Here is an 18409-nt window from a genome sequence, read left to right on the forward strand (position 1 = left end):
AGCAAAATATTGCATGGGATTAGCATAAAGTGGGCATGTCTGTAAAGGGGAGACTCACAGGTAACCATGGAAACCATTTTCATTCATTCATTGGAGTTGCTGACCTGGTGCATATGCCAAAAAGTTTTCTAGCCTCTGGGTTGACTTCAGCAGAATGTGGATTTTTGCATTTTAAGGTGTCCTGTCGACAGTTTTACAGAAGAGTCTTTTCCAGTGGTGACCTATGTAAAAGAAAAATGCTTTTTGGGATACACAAGATTTTTTTTTCTGCAATACTGTGAGTGGCCACTGGGAAAATTGGAAGCAAGGCTGAGCTGCTTTCCTGGGGTTCCGGTAGGAACAAACAACTTCTGCAGTTACATGATTTAGAGGACTTGTTGGAATGAATGGCTGGTAATACCGTGTGCACGCACAACACACACACGCACCTGTCGCTCCACCTGTTGTGTCACAGGTTGGCGGGACAGACAGCAGATTGTCAATGGGGACAGCGGCTGTTGTTCAGAGCAGCCAAGTGCTTTAGCTGACTGTTCAAGATTAAGTATCATCCTCCTAAAGCAGATGGCTGCTGCACCTCTATGCACGCCAACTGATCCACTGATACAGAACACACACACACACACACATACACAAGCACTGGGGAGAGACAGGAAGTAAACAACTGGTTGTTGTGTGGCTGCAGGGAGTGAATTTCCTGTTTAATAGCGGTTTATAATTTTACTGTAAATCCAGTGATTTTTAATTTCTTTTTTTAGGCCTAAACACATGCTATCACCTGTGTTAATAAAGCACTCAAAGAAATGATTTAGTCTTTTTTGTCAGGTAAATCGATTACATATGAAATTTCCATCAAATAGACTCCAGTGATTCTAACATAAAAATACATTATTATGTAATTAAATGAAATAAAACTGAGATAAATAAAATATGAAACTATTGCTTATGTAATTCAACTAATTTAGTTTAACTGAATTTATGTAATTGATCCTGATACATTCTATTTTTCAAATATGTTATTAAAGACAACATATTTGAAATAAATGTATTAATAGTAATTACATAAACCTTATTGAAATGTATTGGGTAAATTATTTGAGAGACATGGTATATTTACCTCAGTCTAATTTGATTTAATTACTTAAATTGCAATATTTTGGTTTATGTTAGAATAACTTGATTCAGTTGGATTGAAATATTATAAGTAGGCCTAATTGAAATAAGTAAACCTGACAAAATAAATGAAATAATTTGTTTTAAGTGAGTAATTCAAGGAAACCTGCGTGTGTTCTGAATACGTCGCCTGACAGCTCAGCGGTGTTGGCTTTTCCTGGAAATAACTTATCAGTCGAGCACAGCTGCTGAGGTCTGCCTGCTACAGGCTTCTCCAACAGTTCTGCTACAAAAATGTAAAGAAAAAGTAAAATGTAGAATAGAAAACATAAAATATAAAAAGTGCAGAAGTTAAAATATAAAAACAAATTTGAAAGATTTTATATGATAAAAACAGAAAAATAGAATATAATATCTATAACATGTAATAAAAATAAGTAAATACAGTAATATTATGTAAAATAGAAAAATAGAATAAAAGTGAAATATAATTAGGAATAAAATTAAATAAAAAATTGGTATGTTTTCATAAAAAACAATAAAATGTACTACATATGTATACTAGGGTGTGTGCACGTATAAATAGGTAGTAAAAGTAGTATGACGGTTATGTTTGCCACTGTATTGTTAGTGAAATAAAGTTGTGTGTACAGGGCTCTTTCTAAACTGTGTCCCTACACTGACAGAGTTGTGTTTAGCTAATGGAAGTACTTGTAGTACTTGGGAAAGGACACTGTCTGTGACTCAGCTCTGTGCCCATTGTTTGACCCACTGATGACCTAAATATTTAAATATATAAATAGTCTGAAATCATTCACTCATTCAGTGCTCCCTACTCACTATCTAGAAATAGAAATAGAATAGAAAGATAAAAAAGAAGAAAGAAGAAGAAAAAAAAACACTTTTTGGGCTGCTAATTGTGTCACTGCTGTTGCACAATTAAAATGAGCCACATTTATGTCTGCAGGTGGACTATTGAGGCTGGGTATTGGAACTAGGTACCTTTAACCTCTTAAAACCTGAGCACATTGATGTGATTTCTTTCAAAAATGTGAGAAGATAAGCTTAAAAAAAGGCAGTGGCAGTTAACATCCAACAAAAAGCTGTTAAATGATCCCAACAAACTCACACCATGTAATGTTAACTCTGTGATGCTAACAATTAGCCCTGTCATTGTCAATGATGTTCAGCTGGGGCAGTCTCACAACTGTCCCCAACCCTGAGCTCACTCTCCCAAAGCATACAGTTCGTGATGTGGTGAAGATGAGCGGATGCGGGATGGTATATAGTACTTGGTTAGTAACCATTGTTTAACTACTTTTCAAATGGCTCAATCACTATAGAGGACTAGATAGGCAAAAAGCAGGAGAAAGTCACACCTGGGTGACACCTGATCCAGTTAATGAGTCCATTACTGTGACTCTGTGGCAAAGTAGGAGTACTCTGTAGATACTTGGAGTATGACATATACGGCACATCCTTAGAAAAAGTTAATATACTCAAATGTTTCCATTGTTTGCACAAATGCATTGATCAGAGGGCAACAGATAAATAAACTAACAGCAGACCTACCATTGCTCAGGACAATTTCTGGTTCTGGTTTAGGCTCAAATGACTCCTCTACAATAGGTTCAGGAGTTGGCTGGCGCTCCTCTGTAGATCCAGGGACAAGCTCCGGTAAGGACCCCTCCACAGGTTTAGGCTGCTCGACTTCTTCAGATACCAGATTGGACTCAATCACCGGCTCTGGGTCAGGCACTGCAACTGTTTCCGGGACAGGTTCGGGTTCCAATACAGGTTCTGGGACTGCAGCTGGTTCTGGTACAGGTTCTGGCTCTGAGTTTGGTTCTGGTACTGCAGCTACTTCTTTTGCTGCAACCGGTTCTGGAACAACTTCTGGTTCTGGCACAGTCTCTGGTACAGTGACTGGTTCTGGTACTTCAACTGGTTCTGGTACGGGCTCTGGTACTTTAACTGGCTCTGGAGCAACTTCTGGCTCCGGTACAGGCTCTGGTACTTTGACTGGTTCTGGAGCAACTTCTGGCTCTGGTACAGGCTCTGGTACTTTGACTGGTTCTGGAGCAACTTCTGGCTCTGGTACTTTGACTGGTTCTGGTACAGGCTCTGGTTCTTTTACTGGCTCTGGGACAGGCTGGAAAGAAAAAGAGGTTTTGAACCAGTTATTTTCTGTCAGAGATAAAGATGAAAGTTGATCTGAGCAGCTGATTTTGCTGCAACAGCACCCACCAGAGGGTTTTTGGCTGATAGGTGGGTAAACTGTCAACAACCATAAAGAGAAGTGGGCACACCCCGTGTGTATACCTTCCACTACACCAGTGATGTGAGAACTCTGACTACTCATCTCTGACCTCTGACAGACTAATGCTGCGTGGGAGTCACTGCTGTCAGTTGCAGCTCTTCGCTGAGGATCAGCCACCGCCTGCAGCTGACAGCAGGACAAATAAAACCCTCTTCAGCGTCCACCGACCTGTCCTCTCCACGACACCTGACAGCTCACATTTTCGGTATATATATCTGCCCATTTTTTTTTTCAATGGCCGACCTCCCTGATGGCTCGTACAGACGCACCTGCTGTGTCTTTTGTGAAGTGCTGAGTGGGCACAGATTGACATTTGAGCAGAGGATCTGATTTCGCCATCAGCCTCTGTGGTGTTACATCTTCTGACTGAGGTTTTTGTTAAATATTTTTAAAAATAAAAATAGGAAAGAAAAGGAATACATCTTTTATCATTACTTAAAAATCACAGCAAAAATGTACATAGTTTGGCTCATAATTGTGGCATAAATCATAATTGTGGCATAAAATTAAATTTTATGCCACAATTTTTATTGAGGTAATAAATCAAGTGTCGCCCCCCTGCTAACCATTACAAAGATTGCAGGCACTTCTCCATTGGCTTCATGTACTAGACCTGGAGGTAACCACTTGGTACTAGGTCCCCTTAGTTCTTTGTTTTAGCTTCGAGGTCCCTTAAACTGGTTACTAGGTCCCTTTATCTTAGAGTTAGCTAGTCTCTTTAGCTTAGAGTTAACCTCTTGGTCCCTTTAGCTTGGAGTCAGCTTCTAAATTCCTTTAGTTTTGGGCCCTCTAGATTAGTTAGCTTCATCGCCTTTAGCTTTGGTCCCTTCTCACTAAAAGTCAGCTTCTAAGTCCCTTTAGCAATAGTTAATTTGGTTCCCTTTAACTTTGGTCCCTTTCGAGCTTAGAGTCAGCTTCTACATCCTTACCTTGTGTCCCTGTAGCTCAGAGTTAGCTTTTAGGTCCCTGTAGCTGACAGTCAGCTTTTAGGTCCCTTTATCTTAAAGTGAGCTTCTCGGTCCCCTGCCTTAGGTCCCTTTGACTTAGAGTTAGTTTGCATGTGCCTTTAGCTTCTCAGTCCTTTCAGCTTTGGTCCTTTCTATTCTGCCTCCGGGTCCCTTTAGCTTTGAGACGGCTTCAAAGTCCTTTTGTCTTATAGTAAGCTTAGTTTGCTTTAGCTTTGGTCCCTTTTGACTTTGCGATAGCTTCTACATCGCTGTGCCTTAGGTCTCTTTGGTTTAGAGTTAGCTTCTAGGCCCCTTCTAGGTCCCATTTTTTGTCCCTTCTATCTTGGATCATAATTTCCCCTTGCTTCCAGTCTTTGTGCTAAGCTAAGCTAAACACATCTTATCTCTGTAATGTTACTAGAATCACAGGGATGAAACTGACACAAACACAATGCGTTTTCCAAAATGTCAAACCAAAATGAACTTGAGTCTTTGTGTATTTGACATCAAATATTAATAAAAAAGGCAGGAACAGAAGGAGATTTTTTTTTCTCAGAAAAGAGACTGCATTGTCTGGTCCAATCAGTCAAACTCAGCCTGGACCCGGACAGACGCCACAGTTCTGCTACTGATGACTCACTACAGTGACAACTGGTGCACCAGGGGAGGCCAGACAGTGAAATGCATCAGGTCTGACTGTATTAAACCATCTGTCCTCTGCCTGGTCTGTTAATCCGACAGCCGCCCTCCCTCACACCCTCTAACTGGATTGGCATCCATTTAGTCCTTTCCTCAGCCTCTGAATTCCTGAGCTATGAAACACGAAAATAATCTCAACACCAAAGAGCCGACTCGCTTAAACAAAGTTTTCTGTGTCACGATGCTAAATGCAGGGTCATTAAATCATTTTATGAGTCAGCAGGATGATAAACTGTATTTCTAGCCAAAACCAAGGCCAAACTCGAACTGCTGGCCTTAACTGCTCTAATATCCTGTGTTAACTGGGTGAGTAAGTCCTTCATGAGATCATCATGTGAAATGTTATCCTTTTAGCCAGTGACCTTTTGATAATGAATCAAACAAGTCTCATTAGAGCAAATTATGGAAGGCCATGCCTGCCAGGAAAATGAAAAACTGTTTAAATCAAAGAAAATTAAAGTAAAACTACTAATGGCAAATTCAAATTTAAATTGTAGTAAAGAAAAAAAATCTAATACTGGTATAACATAGTAAATCGAGATTATGCGATACTTAAACAAGATTATAAAAATAAAAAATAGGATCATATAAACTAAATCAAGATCATGAGAGTAAATCAGGATTATAAAATACTAAATCAAGATTAACAGAGAGTAACTCAGGATCATAGAACATGAAATCAAGATCACAAGAGAGTAAAGCAAGACTATAAAGTACTACATTTAAGATTATGAGAGTTAATCAGGATTCTAAAATCCTAAATCAAGATTAAAAGTGAGTAAATTATTTTACTCACTTTTTTATTTTACTCACCCCACTTCTCTTTCTTCTCTTTAAATTATTAAGAGTAATCAGGATTATAAAATACTATATCAAGATTTCCAAAGAGTAAATCTGGATTACAAAATACTGAGTCAAGATTATGACACAATGGTTTGTAATACAAAGATACCAACACAAGATTATGAGATTGCACATCAGGGCAATTACACTAAATTTAAGATTATGTAATACAAAATCAAGACATTAAAACAATAAATCAAGATCTGATGAATAAAATCAATATAAAGTAGAAAAATCACAGTATCTACCCAAATGTCAAACTGAAAGGATTGAAAAAACTATTCAAAAGTCAGATGCAATTTGAAAGGTCTGAGAGCTGTGTTGTAATTAGTCTGAGTCATGCTGGCCTTCACGACCTCTGAGAGCGTTTCCAGGTAAATATATCCCAATTGGTAACATTACACTGAGTGCTTCCCTCCTAAAAGCCATTTTAGCTCTAACAGGGTGTAGAGGACGGGCATCAGATCTCCTGGCATGGGGAGAATTTAGGGAACAACCTGAACAAACACTAAAGATGAAGCAGCTCCAGTTGGTGAAGAGCCTGAGGCCAGCCATGTGAAATCAGCAAGCTGTTCGCACAGAGCTGACAGCATTTCACTTCTATTATTGTTACTATAGTGAACAGAGGTGTGCTGCTTTACAGAAGCTTCATGGGTAACGTTGTCAGAGACTGTCCTCCAAATTACGACCACATAGGTTGGTCCCACAGCAACAACTGAAGACAATTTTACATAGTGGGCAAACATGCAACATCAGGTTCCATCACGTGATGTCACTGGGCCGAATAACACTTCTTCCCATCACAGCCCCTGAAAAATGACTCGTTTCACACGATTGGGTTCGATCCATTCAATCTGATAACATTTTAAAGTATAGAAAAGCTGCACGATTTAATTCTCTTTAGTTCTCTCACCATACAGTTTATTGGAGCGCTAAATGTGTAGTAATCTTCATGGCTGGTGGAAGCAAGCCATGTGGCGGCTAAAAGAGCTTTTTTGGCTTCATGCGCAACTATGCAACTCACTATGAAATGTCCAATGCCGTATCCAGTTCTCTTTATACATCCTTGGGTTTTACAAGCAGAAACATAGAACCCCAGGAATGAGTCCTAAAACCCAGAAATCAGTTAGCATTTCAAAGCCTGGTGTGGGGGACTATGGAGCACGTGCAGAACGCCTGGGCCGGTTCAGATCCGATTGATACATGAAAGAGTAAATATACCCCGAACCACATTATCTGGGTGTGTTAGTTTGACTTTGAGAGACTGAACTTGGCATAATTTTAGTTGGACTATCATGTTTACATATGAAAGTTTAGTTTTAGTTGGACTGACACAATAATTGGACTTTTTCTAAAAACATGTAAACATACTGAGTGAATCTGAAAACAAAGTATCACCCACTGGCCAGAGCAAACACTCTCATTTTACAGCTAAACAGTACAATAAAATATGTTTCTGAGAACATTTGAGTCAATAACTAAGCAATGCAGTAACAGAATCTTGATTCATATTTGGTCAGTGCTGCATAGTTTCACAGTTTGACTGCACGAGCAGTGATTGACAGCTGCGGTAGAGACTCCTTGGCACTGATTGGTTGTTTTTTGTGAGTGGCGGTAGATTCTAGCAAATGCCGTTATAAGCATGATTGGAAGGAGAGATTTGATTTTTTTTTTCACACACTATCTGTCTCATGTAATACTGTGTGGATTTAGTGTCAGTTTCAACAAACGTAACATAAATGAAACATAAACATATTTTTATAAAAGTTACCGAAAATCTAGGGTATGAATTTAACACTTGAGGTATTTTGCTAAGGAATAAATACCAGAAGCACGCAGCAGTACAGAGGGTGATGTGATGTGACGTTGCTGTGTCAGAGAGCGTCCTTCTCTGCTCTGTTTCTCTATCTGAACACAGCCTCATTGTTCCCTCAGCTCTCTGCTTTATCTCCACTTCAGCTCTCTGACGCCGCCTCAATTTATTGAAGAGACAACAGGATCGACTCTGTTCTCTGCAGGGAAACGTCTGCAGGACTGTCTGCAGGGAAACAGGAACAGAGAAAACGGGACGCTTCGCAGATGTTGACAGGTGTTTTATTGCGTTTTTTGATGATGATGATGATGATGATAATGATGTAGGCGTTTTCAGTCAAGTCATGTGTGCTAAATTAAGGTTCTTATGCCTATTTTGCAAGTTTTGGCGGTGCCTTTTGTGGTTGGTTCGGACGACGTTGGCATGTGGCTGTAAGTCAACCATCAGGATGAGGATATCAACTCATCTGTCTGTAAACTCTGTCTACTTCTAGCTAGCTGCTGGTTAACCAGGTCATGGTTTTCAAATGTAAAAATCAGTCGACATAATGGAAAAGATGGAGAAGAATGGACACCAGCCAAACTAGCATCCCGCTAGCCGTTGTAGAGGCGTTGGAAAATAAACTGGTCGACCTTTGTACTAACAGTTTCCAACAGGATATCAGGAACTGCAATATCCTTTGATTCACCAAAACTTGGCTAAATCCTGGACAGTGCCATTCAACCAGGTGACTCTTTTCTATATGCTGATCTGCAGGCATATAGGAGCTATTGAATTACATTTCACTGGAGTTGTACCTTATATAATTCCATATGATAAATAAATTATTGACTTGATGGTTGACTTTCATTCTCTCCTTTGGATATTATTTGATAAGTCTGTCTTCCTTTTTGTTTTTAGGTTGCTTAGCAGTGTAGGCAGTTGTTACCAATACTGGAATAGCAACTTTCTCTGAGGGATTCTCTATCATTGAATAAGTTTTTTAACATCTGGAGGAATGTTCACATCCATCTGCAATTGTAAAACATTCAGTAGGAACACCCCCTCCATGAAATGATCTGTGATTGGCCAAAGTCTTCTGTCACAGGCTACATTATCTAAAGCCTAAAAACAGAGCCAAAAAAGATGCAGAAGTGGATTTTTCTCTCTAACACTTGAACTGCATTATGCTCAGAGTTTACTATGCCACTAAAAGAAAACTGCCTACCCCAGCTCGAACATTTTCTTGTTATAGCAAAGTTGGTCTTTATTCCAGGTTTCAGCTCTATGAAGTTATTGTAGGGGGCAAAGAAAGAAGTTTTAAAGTCTTTAGATTAAGACTTAAATAAACAATTAAAACGTGTTTTGTACAGACATATTTCTGTGTTGGATTAGTTTCACCTGGGTGTGTTGAAGTTAAGATGAAATCACCTAATTTTGGGGGTAGTTTAATTAATAAAAGAGCTCAGCCTGGTTGGTTTCCGTCACATAAACAAAAGAAGAGCAATTTGTGCTCTGTGCTGTTTTTCAGGCTGTTATTACTTAAAAGAGCTGCTATTGGCTAAAGCCTTTAATTAGTTCTGAATCTTCTCTTTCTGTCACTATAAACTCTTCTCCTCTGTTTCCTAAATAAGTCCTTTATCGTGGCCCAAAAGAAGACCACAGAAATGCCAGGATGTGCCCTGATGGGTGGGTCAGAGGCAGAGTTAGGACAGGGTGTGGTGGTGGTGGTGGTGGTCAGAGTGAAATCACCACAGAGGAGGAATTAGTTGGGATGTTGTGATATGAAGCCATTGTTTTCTCCTGGATTTGATGCCTGGCCAAACAGCTCTGAGCTCTGAGGAGCAGAGGAGTTGTGAGCCAGGCTGGACTCAGCTGGGCTGGACCGTACCGGGCTGGGCCGGGCTTCAGAGGGAGGAGGAGAGGCAGGAACTGGGCCAGGCCGGGGGGGAAATACCAGGAGAGGTATGTCAGACAACAGCTCAATGAGTTTGTGACACACTCCTGATCACAGTCGGGTAAAAACCCAAAGAGACAAGAGGTCTGTGAACCCCACACAGGCAACACCCACTGCATACTAACATACTGCATACTAATCATACTGCTTACTACTGCTTAATTTTTTACACTTAGAGAAAATAATGTGGACGCTTGGTGGCTCTACAGATATATATTGCAGGACATGGCAACCATTTCTAACATACTATATAAAAGCACAAACTATGTATGCTTCCATAACTGATTCTTATTCAAAGCAAACTGCGACTAATGTATACATCTATTTGTTTATATGAATGTTTGTGTGAGTATTTATGCTTATATTTTGATTTATTTTACGGTTTGCTTGCTGTATAGTTTGATTTGAATTTTATATATAGTTTGTCTTTCAGTTTCGGGGGTTGGTAAGAAAAAAAACATGCAAGCTTTTATATTTTGGTATTTCATTTTAAAAAACACTGGAGAACTATGACACATGACAAATTGGGGGGGGCTGCATAAAATTCACTGAGTAAAAAATATGGTGACCATATAACACATTTTGAGAGACAAAGACATTCAAGGGGCATTATTAAAAGAGTGAGCATATGAAAAATACCAGGAAATTATAAACAACTTGTGTTACAGAGTCCAATTTTGGGATCATTGCAAATACACTTTGGAGACAATATAAAATATTTCAGATCTATAACAATGTGACTACAACATATTAGAGATATGACAAATGTATTTTCCACTGTTAAAAGTAGATTTAAACAGATATATTGTAGTTATATTTGGGCGCTCTGCAATTCTGATATCTAATTTTGGGGGGTTTATTTGATAAAAATGGCAAAAAAAAAACTGATTTTTTTGTATGTATATTTACACTTTGACAGACTTTATGATATATAACATGACATAGAAACATGCATTTAAATAGAACTACCTCCACTTCTGTGCTGGTAAGAGGAGCAGCTGCTCAAACACCATCTTTCCTCCTTCAAACCTGCATTCATGTGTTCACACTCACATCTCCATTTATGGAGAGCTGCATCGCAACGAGCAACACTGTGGTCATTTACAAAGAATGAGGAGGGAGAGGAAACGATAAACAGTCTTGTATGACTGACTAATTCTACCATTTTATGTGTGGATGTTATGCCACTTTACTAAATAATTACAACATTAGCACATTTATTATTTGTTAAGGTGACGAACAGCCCACATCATGTAACTCTGTTAAAAATAAAAACAAAAACAAAGGTTAACGGCACTAACATACAGCTTTGTGTCCTTCTGCCTTTTTAGGTTGCAGGGTGGGCAGAGGTAGTTGGAAGTAGAACAGCTGTAACTTTAGGAGTAGGAACAGTACAACATGCTAAGCACATAAATGTCAAGGAGCCAGATTGGGCTCCGGCTCTGATCGCAGTGATACGTTAAGCATGCAGGGCAGTAAATCTGTAAACAGGAAGCTGCCACAGCCAGGCACTGAAAACAGCCTAAACTCAGAACCACGAAAACACTGCAGGGTGGAAAAGTTTAAAGTGGACCTAATATGCTTTCCTTGTTTTCTTGTGCCTTATATATAGTGTTACTGTGAAGGATATTCATACTAAACATGTTTTTTGTTTCAAATAAAGAGTTAAATGTGTGTAAAGTAAAAACAGACAAACAAAAAAACATAGGTTTTCTACCGCTGTGAACACTGGCTGTGTGTCAGATTTATTGATATGGTCATCTGCTCCAGGCACACTACTGCAAGTGTTTATATTACGAAACCTACACTGTTACATGTAGCTACATGCTAACTTTAGAGAAACATGTAATCTTGGTTGCCAATGTAATAAAATTTGAAACATATTCCTGCTGCAACAAGTCCATTACTGTTGAGAAGCTTTTACTGGTATTTTTAATGGTACAAAGTTTCATTCCCTTTGTGCACGTAAAATACTAGCATATGAGCATATGTTTAGCTACAAGAAAATGTCAGGATAACATGTAAACCTGGTTGCCAATGTTGTGAATTTCTTTCTAATTTGGGATCATATTCCTTCTGGATTATGTCCAGTTGTGTTTGGAAGCTTTTCCTTGTAAAAAATTCATGGTGAAAAGTGCTGCTGTTCGTCAGTCATTCCCCAACTGCAAGAACAATGCTAACATACATGTAGCTACATGCTAACATCAGCTAAACATGTTAACTTGGTTAGTGATGCTGTGAATTTCTCAGATTTTGGATGATACTACACTATACGATATACAATTATTACAATTATTGTCTGGCTGCAACAACAGTGCAGAGAAGCTGAGGTACAGTCAGTGTTGCCAAGTCTTTTCCAATGAAAGTAGCTAACACTAGCTCGCAAAATGATGTCATACGCTCATTTGCATATTGGTGACATCATTGCACATTTATGGAAGCATTAATACTTTGCTGAATAACATTCAACAGAAAAATCTTTAGCAAAAATTTGAAATGTTATGAGAGCTATGGTGCTTATACTACAGTGCAACACTTCCTTGTACTTCCACTGCAGAGAGCGAGAGCCTCACCTTAACCAAAGTTGCCACAATTGAACTCCCCCAGCGACTCTCGAAACAGCTGTGGACTGCGATTTCTCTGAGAATCATGTGTGGTAATGAATCATAATATATTTCTCTCTTTATTCCTGATGGTCTGAATAAGTCAGTGAATTTGCCGCTACCTGCTTTTTAGAAATGAAACCGCCAAGAGGGTCTGAAAAGTTGCTAAATATAGCAACAAGTCACCAAACACTGGCAACACTGGATACAGAGGATCCAGAAATGCTGACCAATCAGGGCAGACTGGGCCATTTCAGGAGGGGCTCTGAAAGAGACAGGCACTAAACGAAGCGTTACAGACAGAATTTGAATACAGGTGCTCCAGCACAGACAGCATGAGGAAAATAAAGTGTATTTTGGCCATTAAAGCATGTAAACATGTCCTAGTAAAATCTTTAAACACAAGTATGAACCTGAAAATGAACATTGTCTGTCATCTTTAATGTTTGGAGAACCTTGAGTGTATTACTAGATACTTGCAGTCCAGCAGATGAAACTGATTTTAAGCTACTGTGCAGAATCTAACTTATTCTTTCATGCTAATAATGGAGGCAGATTTCCCATTAAATCCATAGTCATTATTTAAATGAGTCCTTGATCTCGGACATACATGGACAAAACAGATTTTCATTTCTTATTTCTGGCCAAATATGCTGAAATTCAAAGTGTCACTAGCAGAGTTGTATAGATATACCATACAGACTTCAGTGTTGATCTGTGTGTGACTTTCAATTGAACTTTTAAATTTAAAAAAAGTCTAATAAAACATGCAGAAATAATTGACTTTGTGTGTGACACTGTGTTGCTGCTGCTGTGCGGCTACAGGCCAACTGCTCTGACTCCCACACAGCTTCAGTCATAACAGACGAACAAGACTCTTTGTGTTTCTGCTCCACGGGGTCACAAAGACAGAGACCTCCTTTATGTGGACATTTACACAAAGAAAAATATACCATGCTGCTGCTGCTGTATGTGACAGACAGTAAGGGCAACCTCTCGGTGTTTAGGATAACGTTATCAGAGAAAGAGTAGGGCGTAACTCAAGTTTTTAGCCACAAGATTTATGTTCATGATACCTTTACAGTGCTGAGAAAAGGGCTGCTTTATACAGTATTTGGCTTAGACCAACATGACAGTTCCTTTTTACAACCCACAGTACGTTATGTGGTCCAATTGCCAGTTCTCAAGGATTTACTGCCATCACTTCTGTTTTTCATGATAATATTTTACCATAGAGTCAATAAAAAGAATCAAGCGCTAGGAAAAAAAGGATAAGCAGCAAAATAGCCAAGTAAAACAATCCATATCAGTTTAAGTGTGCGCTAAATTTAGAATACTTTCAACACTTTACCTTGCCATCCGATCGCCCATTCTAATAGGAAACTGAAGCGGTTATATTGCTCTCTTCAAAGCCCCCAGACACCTTGACAAAAATATTTATTTTACCTCACAGAACACAGGAGTTGCTGGTCTACCACTGCCTAAATCGGTCAGTTTTAGGGCTGTCAGCGTTAACGTGTTAACTGCAATGCCAACAAGGTCCATAATTAACGCGTCAATTTTTTAAAATCGCGTTAAGCGCTGGCTGCCATTACTTTCTTTAAGAGACTTTACTGGGCTGAGTTTTAAGGCTTGAGTGATGATGATATTGTATCATTTGAATCTAGAAGGTTTAAGGAATCCGATGATATCAATCATGTCATGTCAGCTGTTTGGTCACGTACATGAACTTGTCCCCTCTCAAATAAATTTAAAAATTAAATTAAATTAATAATTCTTGTAAATATTGCTGAAGAACTACTTGCTTGGCGGTGGAACAATTATTTGTTATTAATAAACAATTGCATTTTTTGTTGAGTTTATTTTCATGTTTTCGCCCTTTCCAAACTGATGATCAGAACATTAACTTATAGCAGGGGTTGGCAACCTTGGGGAGGCACACATGCCTCCGTTTGCATGCTATAGCTTACTAATGTCACACAAGCAATAAGTATGCAAGAATTGTTTGGAATGCTCAGGTGCAAGGTTTCCCATACATTATTTATTTGTGGCTGCCCGCCATGATAACAAAATCTGCCATCACCTATAGTTTTCTATTTTTGGAGCTGCCCCTTTCATTAGGAGCTATTATTAGATTCCACAGAGCCTGGCATGGGCAGTATCATGGTATTAAGGGTATACCAAGGTATTAAGAAATCCTGGCGGTATGTTCTTCAATACTGTCATAAATACAGGCGTTCTTCTTTCTATTAAACTCATTGTATGAAGTGCACAGCACGCACCACCAGAGCTCAGTCTCTGATCTCTACTGGTGGAACAGGCAACTGAGCTGAACATCATAACATCTAGTGGTGGGGGGAGAAGCTACATACTGTAATTGGCCGGTGGCCGGCAGGCAGAGAGAGACTGTGGGGAAAAACAGCATATTTTATGTGGGAACAGTGGACTTACTAACTAGATTACTAGTAAGAGTAACCAAGATGGTTTGGGTGTGTTTTATCTTGTTTCTGTCGAGTTTGAATTAAGTATGTTTTATGATGAGTTAACCAGATAATTTAGTCTCGCCAGTGTTCTGTGACCGAGAGAAAGTTGAATTCAAAAGGTGTACAGTTGAAATTCCCAGTTTGAAATATAAAAATAGATAACACTTGTGGGGTTTCTCTTGTGTATTTCTTAGTCAGAAAAAGCTTAAAGTAGCATACCTGCTGTTGGGGGGGGGTTAAGCACGGCACACTTTTACCGTCATACCGCACACCCCAGTGAAATTTAAGGAAGGTATGAAAGTATGAATTATTAAATACCACCCAAGCCTATAGCCTGCCCTTCTTCTTTTCATTGTACATGTACTCTGGGCACAAACAGAGCAGCAGAACGTCAGGCGCAGTGAAAGCGAAACTTAACGTTCATTGTGCTGGGTCTAAAAGTTTGCTTTCTTTCCCCCTGGAGCAACTACACCTCAGTCCTGATTAGAGTAACAGATCAATTATCCATCCTGTGACTCAAACTCAACAAACTGCGGCTGAGAAAAAAAATAACTCATGGAGAGACCCCAGAAAAACCTCAGAATTAAGTGAGGGGAATAAGAATGACACAAAAGGACGGAAATACACACAAAACAGAAAGTCTTCAAACTTTAGCATAGTACTTGATGAAAGTGTGGATGTGAATGACAAACCATGTTGATGCTTAAAGTCAGTGCCTTAAACAACAAAAGGTGAGAACATAGCAAAAGTTTTTATGGAGCATTTTTAGGAACAAGCGTTTGACAATGTATTGATATGGTAAACTGATTACCAGGAAAATTAAAAAATGGTACTTCATATACAAAAATGTTGCCAACCCCTGACCTTTAGTCTAGTTAAATCATCCAGCAGACTTTAATGTTTCTATGTTGTAGAAACCAATAAAAACGTGTTGAAAATTGAAAGAAATACTCTTAGGAGAAGCTCCCTGTTCACAGTATTGAATCATAAGCACGTTCAGCCTGAATCAGCAGGATGAAATGACAGTTCAAACATCACATGAAGCCATGGAGGCGTCACACCCATCTCCACCTCTCCATGCAGAGTCCATTTCAGACATGTGACACCATGAACATACACAGGTGTAAATATAGGAGTCATGTTGGCCACCAAATATAGACGCTCAGTGCGTCGCATGTTACAGCAGCGGTGGGCACATTCTTCAGGCTTTTTAAAGGCTCTGGAAAAAGGTCAGACAAATGAGGGTCAACATGCCAACCGACCTCTGAAGACTAACTGTCCTACTGCTGCCAACAAAACCTGATTTTGCATGTTCGCTTATAATCACAGTAACATCAGCAAACATGCAAATGCACCAGAAGAGTGGACACTGAGCTCCCAAAACATCAAGACTATCACTGTGTGCACAAGCAAAACCAGTAATCAGCTGTTGCATAAGGAAAAGGCAGTGACTATATTTGGGCATCAGGCATCCAAACATCAACCATAAAGATGCCAAAATGTGATCAAAGAGATGAACTTCAAACTGAGGATGCAAATTATCAAGTTATTTTCTTAAAAGTCCACTGTGTAGAATTTAGGGGTATCTATCTGCAGAAATAGTATATAATATTTGTAAGTGTGTTTTCCTTACAGTGTACTAAGAATCCTTGTGTTATTGTTACCTTAGAATGAGCTTTTCTAGATATGGAAAAGTCCGCCATGTTCCTGCACCAAACACTGGCTGTAATTCTACGTTCCAGACAACTCAGAAGTCATGATATTCTGACCTTCTACAAAATGAAACACAAATCAAAGTCAGAGTTCCTATTTGTGAACTCGAGGCAAATCCATGTACTCTGACATCAGCGGTCTGACGTCACACAACAATGGCAGCATCCATGGAGGCCACGGAGGCGCACGTCGCATCGTACAACAAAACCTTCTTCAAGCTTTCTTTGCCATTTTCCAGCATTTTCCAGTGATTACATCAAGAAAAAAAACCCTGCAGATTATTAAAAAAAATAAAACGCAGCGCTTTTTAAAGTTTTAAAATACCAAACAAAAACCAACAATTATGTTTTTATTTATCTTTTGGTTGTTAGCGTTAGGCCCTATTAGCAGTCTGACAGGCTAACAGTGACAATGCTAACATGCTAATGAGTCAGTATAATTTTTACCGTAGCATGCTAACAGTGGCTAATACGCTGTAAACACAAAGCACAGCAGAGGCTGATGGGAAGGCCATTAGTTCTGCAAGTATTTGGTGATAATCAAAAGCATTGGAAACTTAAAAATGTTGACCTCATGATGGTGCTTGATGAAAAGTCAAATGGATCACAAGGGTTATTACATTTTATCTGGAAGAACATGAATGCTGAACGATATTTCATAACAATCTATCCAATAGTTGATTCTTTGATTAAAAACACTGATGGTCTACGGTACTTAAATGAAAGTATTTTAGCAGTATTATTAGGCCCTATGTCTGCATGTGCAGTATATTTATGTGAGAATGTGGCTCAGGAAATGGAGCTCTTCCTTTTAACATTTAAACCACAGAATACAGTATAATTACCTTGATATATGTGTTATTAATAACATACTTATAACATACTTATTGTTGTTATTCTATGATGATAAGATGCATTGATGTATGTAATACAATGCATTCTGCATTACATCAATGGTTGAATTCAGTGATTAATTGTTTAATCGTTAAATCCTAATCAGTGGCCTGTCATCAAGGTCTGTCATCTAGGAACTGACAAAAAAGACAAAAAATTCCATTGAAAAGTGAAAAATAATCCTAAAATCCAATGCTAACACTCCCTACCACCTCTGGTTCTGGCAGTGCAGTTTACATTTATATTTTCAGTGAGAGTAACAAAACATGTAGAGCACTGGAAACATGGGTGTAGCTGAGTGGAGTGTATGACAAGCGTATTTGAGTAAAAGAAAATGACAAGCCAAAGGTCATCTGATTGCACTGCAATAAATTCAATTTAAATAAAAAAAGTCAAAATTTGCAAATTAGCATATACCATATTCATTCATTGTTTGCTATTTATTATCATTGTTTGTTAGCTAAGTTGTTTCTTTGTGTTGATTCCTCAATAACTCCTGTTCTTGTGTGTAAAAATACAGAAAAATATAAAAGATAATACTTGTTTTGTTTTGGGTGGTTGGGAACCATAGGAACCTTGCCTTGGGTGCCAAATGGTCCACCACTGGCCCTAATCAAATCTCTCCTATAAAATATCAAGAGCTGCAACATGGAACCACTTGGCTGAGTCATGTCAACACTTTAGTCCAAAGACTGAATAAACAATTAACTTTTACAGAAAAATCTGAAATATTTGAAATACACTCATTAAAAATACATAAGTCTTAAATGTCACCACAAATTCAATATTTTTCTTTTAATCTTAGGAATTCAGAGTAATTTTCTCACTTTTTTGTACATGTGAGTACATGATTTTTTTTTTTTTTTTTTTAATCTTTATCTAGCCTATTTTATTTATTTTGCATTTTTAAATAGCCTATTTTATAGCCTCTATATAGTAGGCTTCCTTGGGCCCCCTTGGTGCACACAGAAATAGTTTTTTTCTTTCTTATTTCAGCTTTTGTTGGTAAAAAAAAAAAAAAAAAAAAAAAAAAAAAAGTAAACTAATGA

General features: G+C 38.5%; 1 protein-coding gene across 3 annotated transcripts in view; it reads right to left on the reverse strand.

The window, feature by feature from the left end:
- The window catches only part of LOC121956378 (protein TsetseEP-like), a 28338-nt gene that overhangs the window by 9436 nt on the left and 493 nt on the right, over positions 1-18409 (reverse strand). For all 3 annotated transcript variants that reach the window (XM_042504559.1, XM_042504557.1, XM_042504558.1), the window contains exon 2: positions 2683-3262. In XM_042504559.1, the coding sequence (XP_042360493.1) occupies positions 2683-3262 (580 nt within the window). The remainder of the gene's footprint in view (positions 1-2682; positions 3263-18409) is intronic.

Source organism: Plectropomus leopardus, chromosome 17 (genome assembly GCF_008729295.1).
Source record: "Plectropomus leopardus isolate mb chromosome 17, YSFRI_Pleo_2.0, whole genome shotgun sequence".
Taxonomy (NCBI): Eukaryota; Metazoa; Chordata; class Actinopteri; order Perciformes; family Serranidae; genus Plectropomus; species Plectropomus leopardus.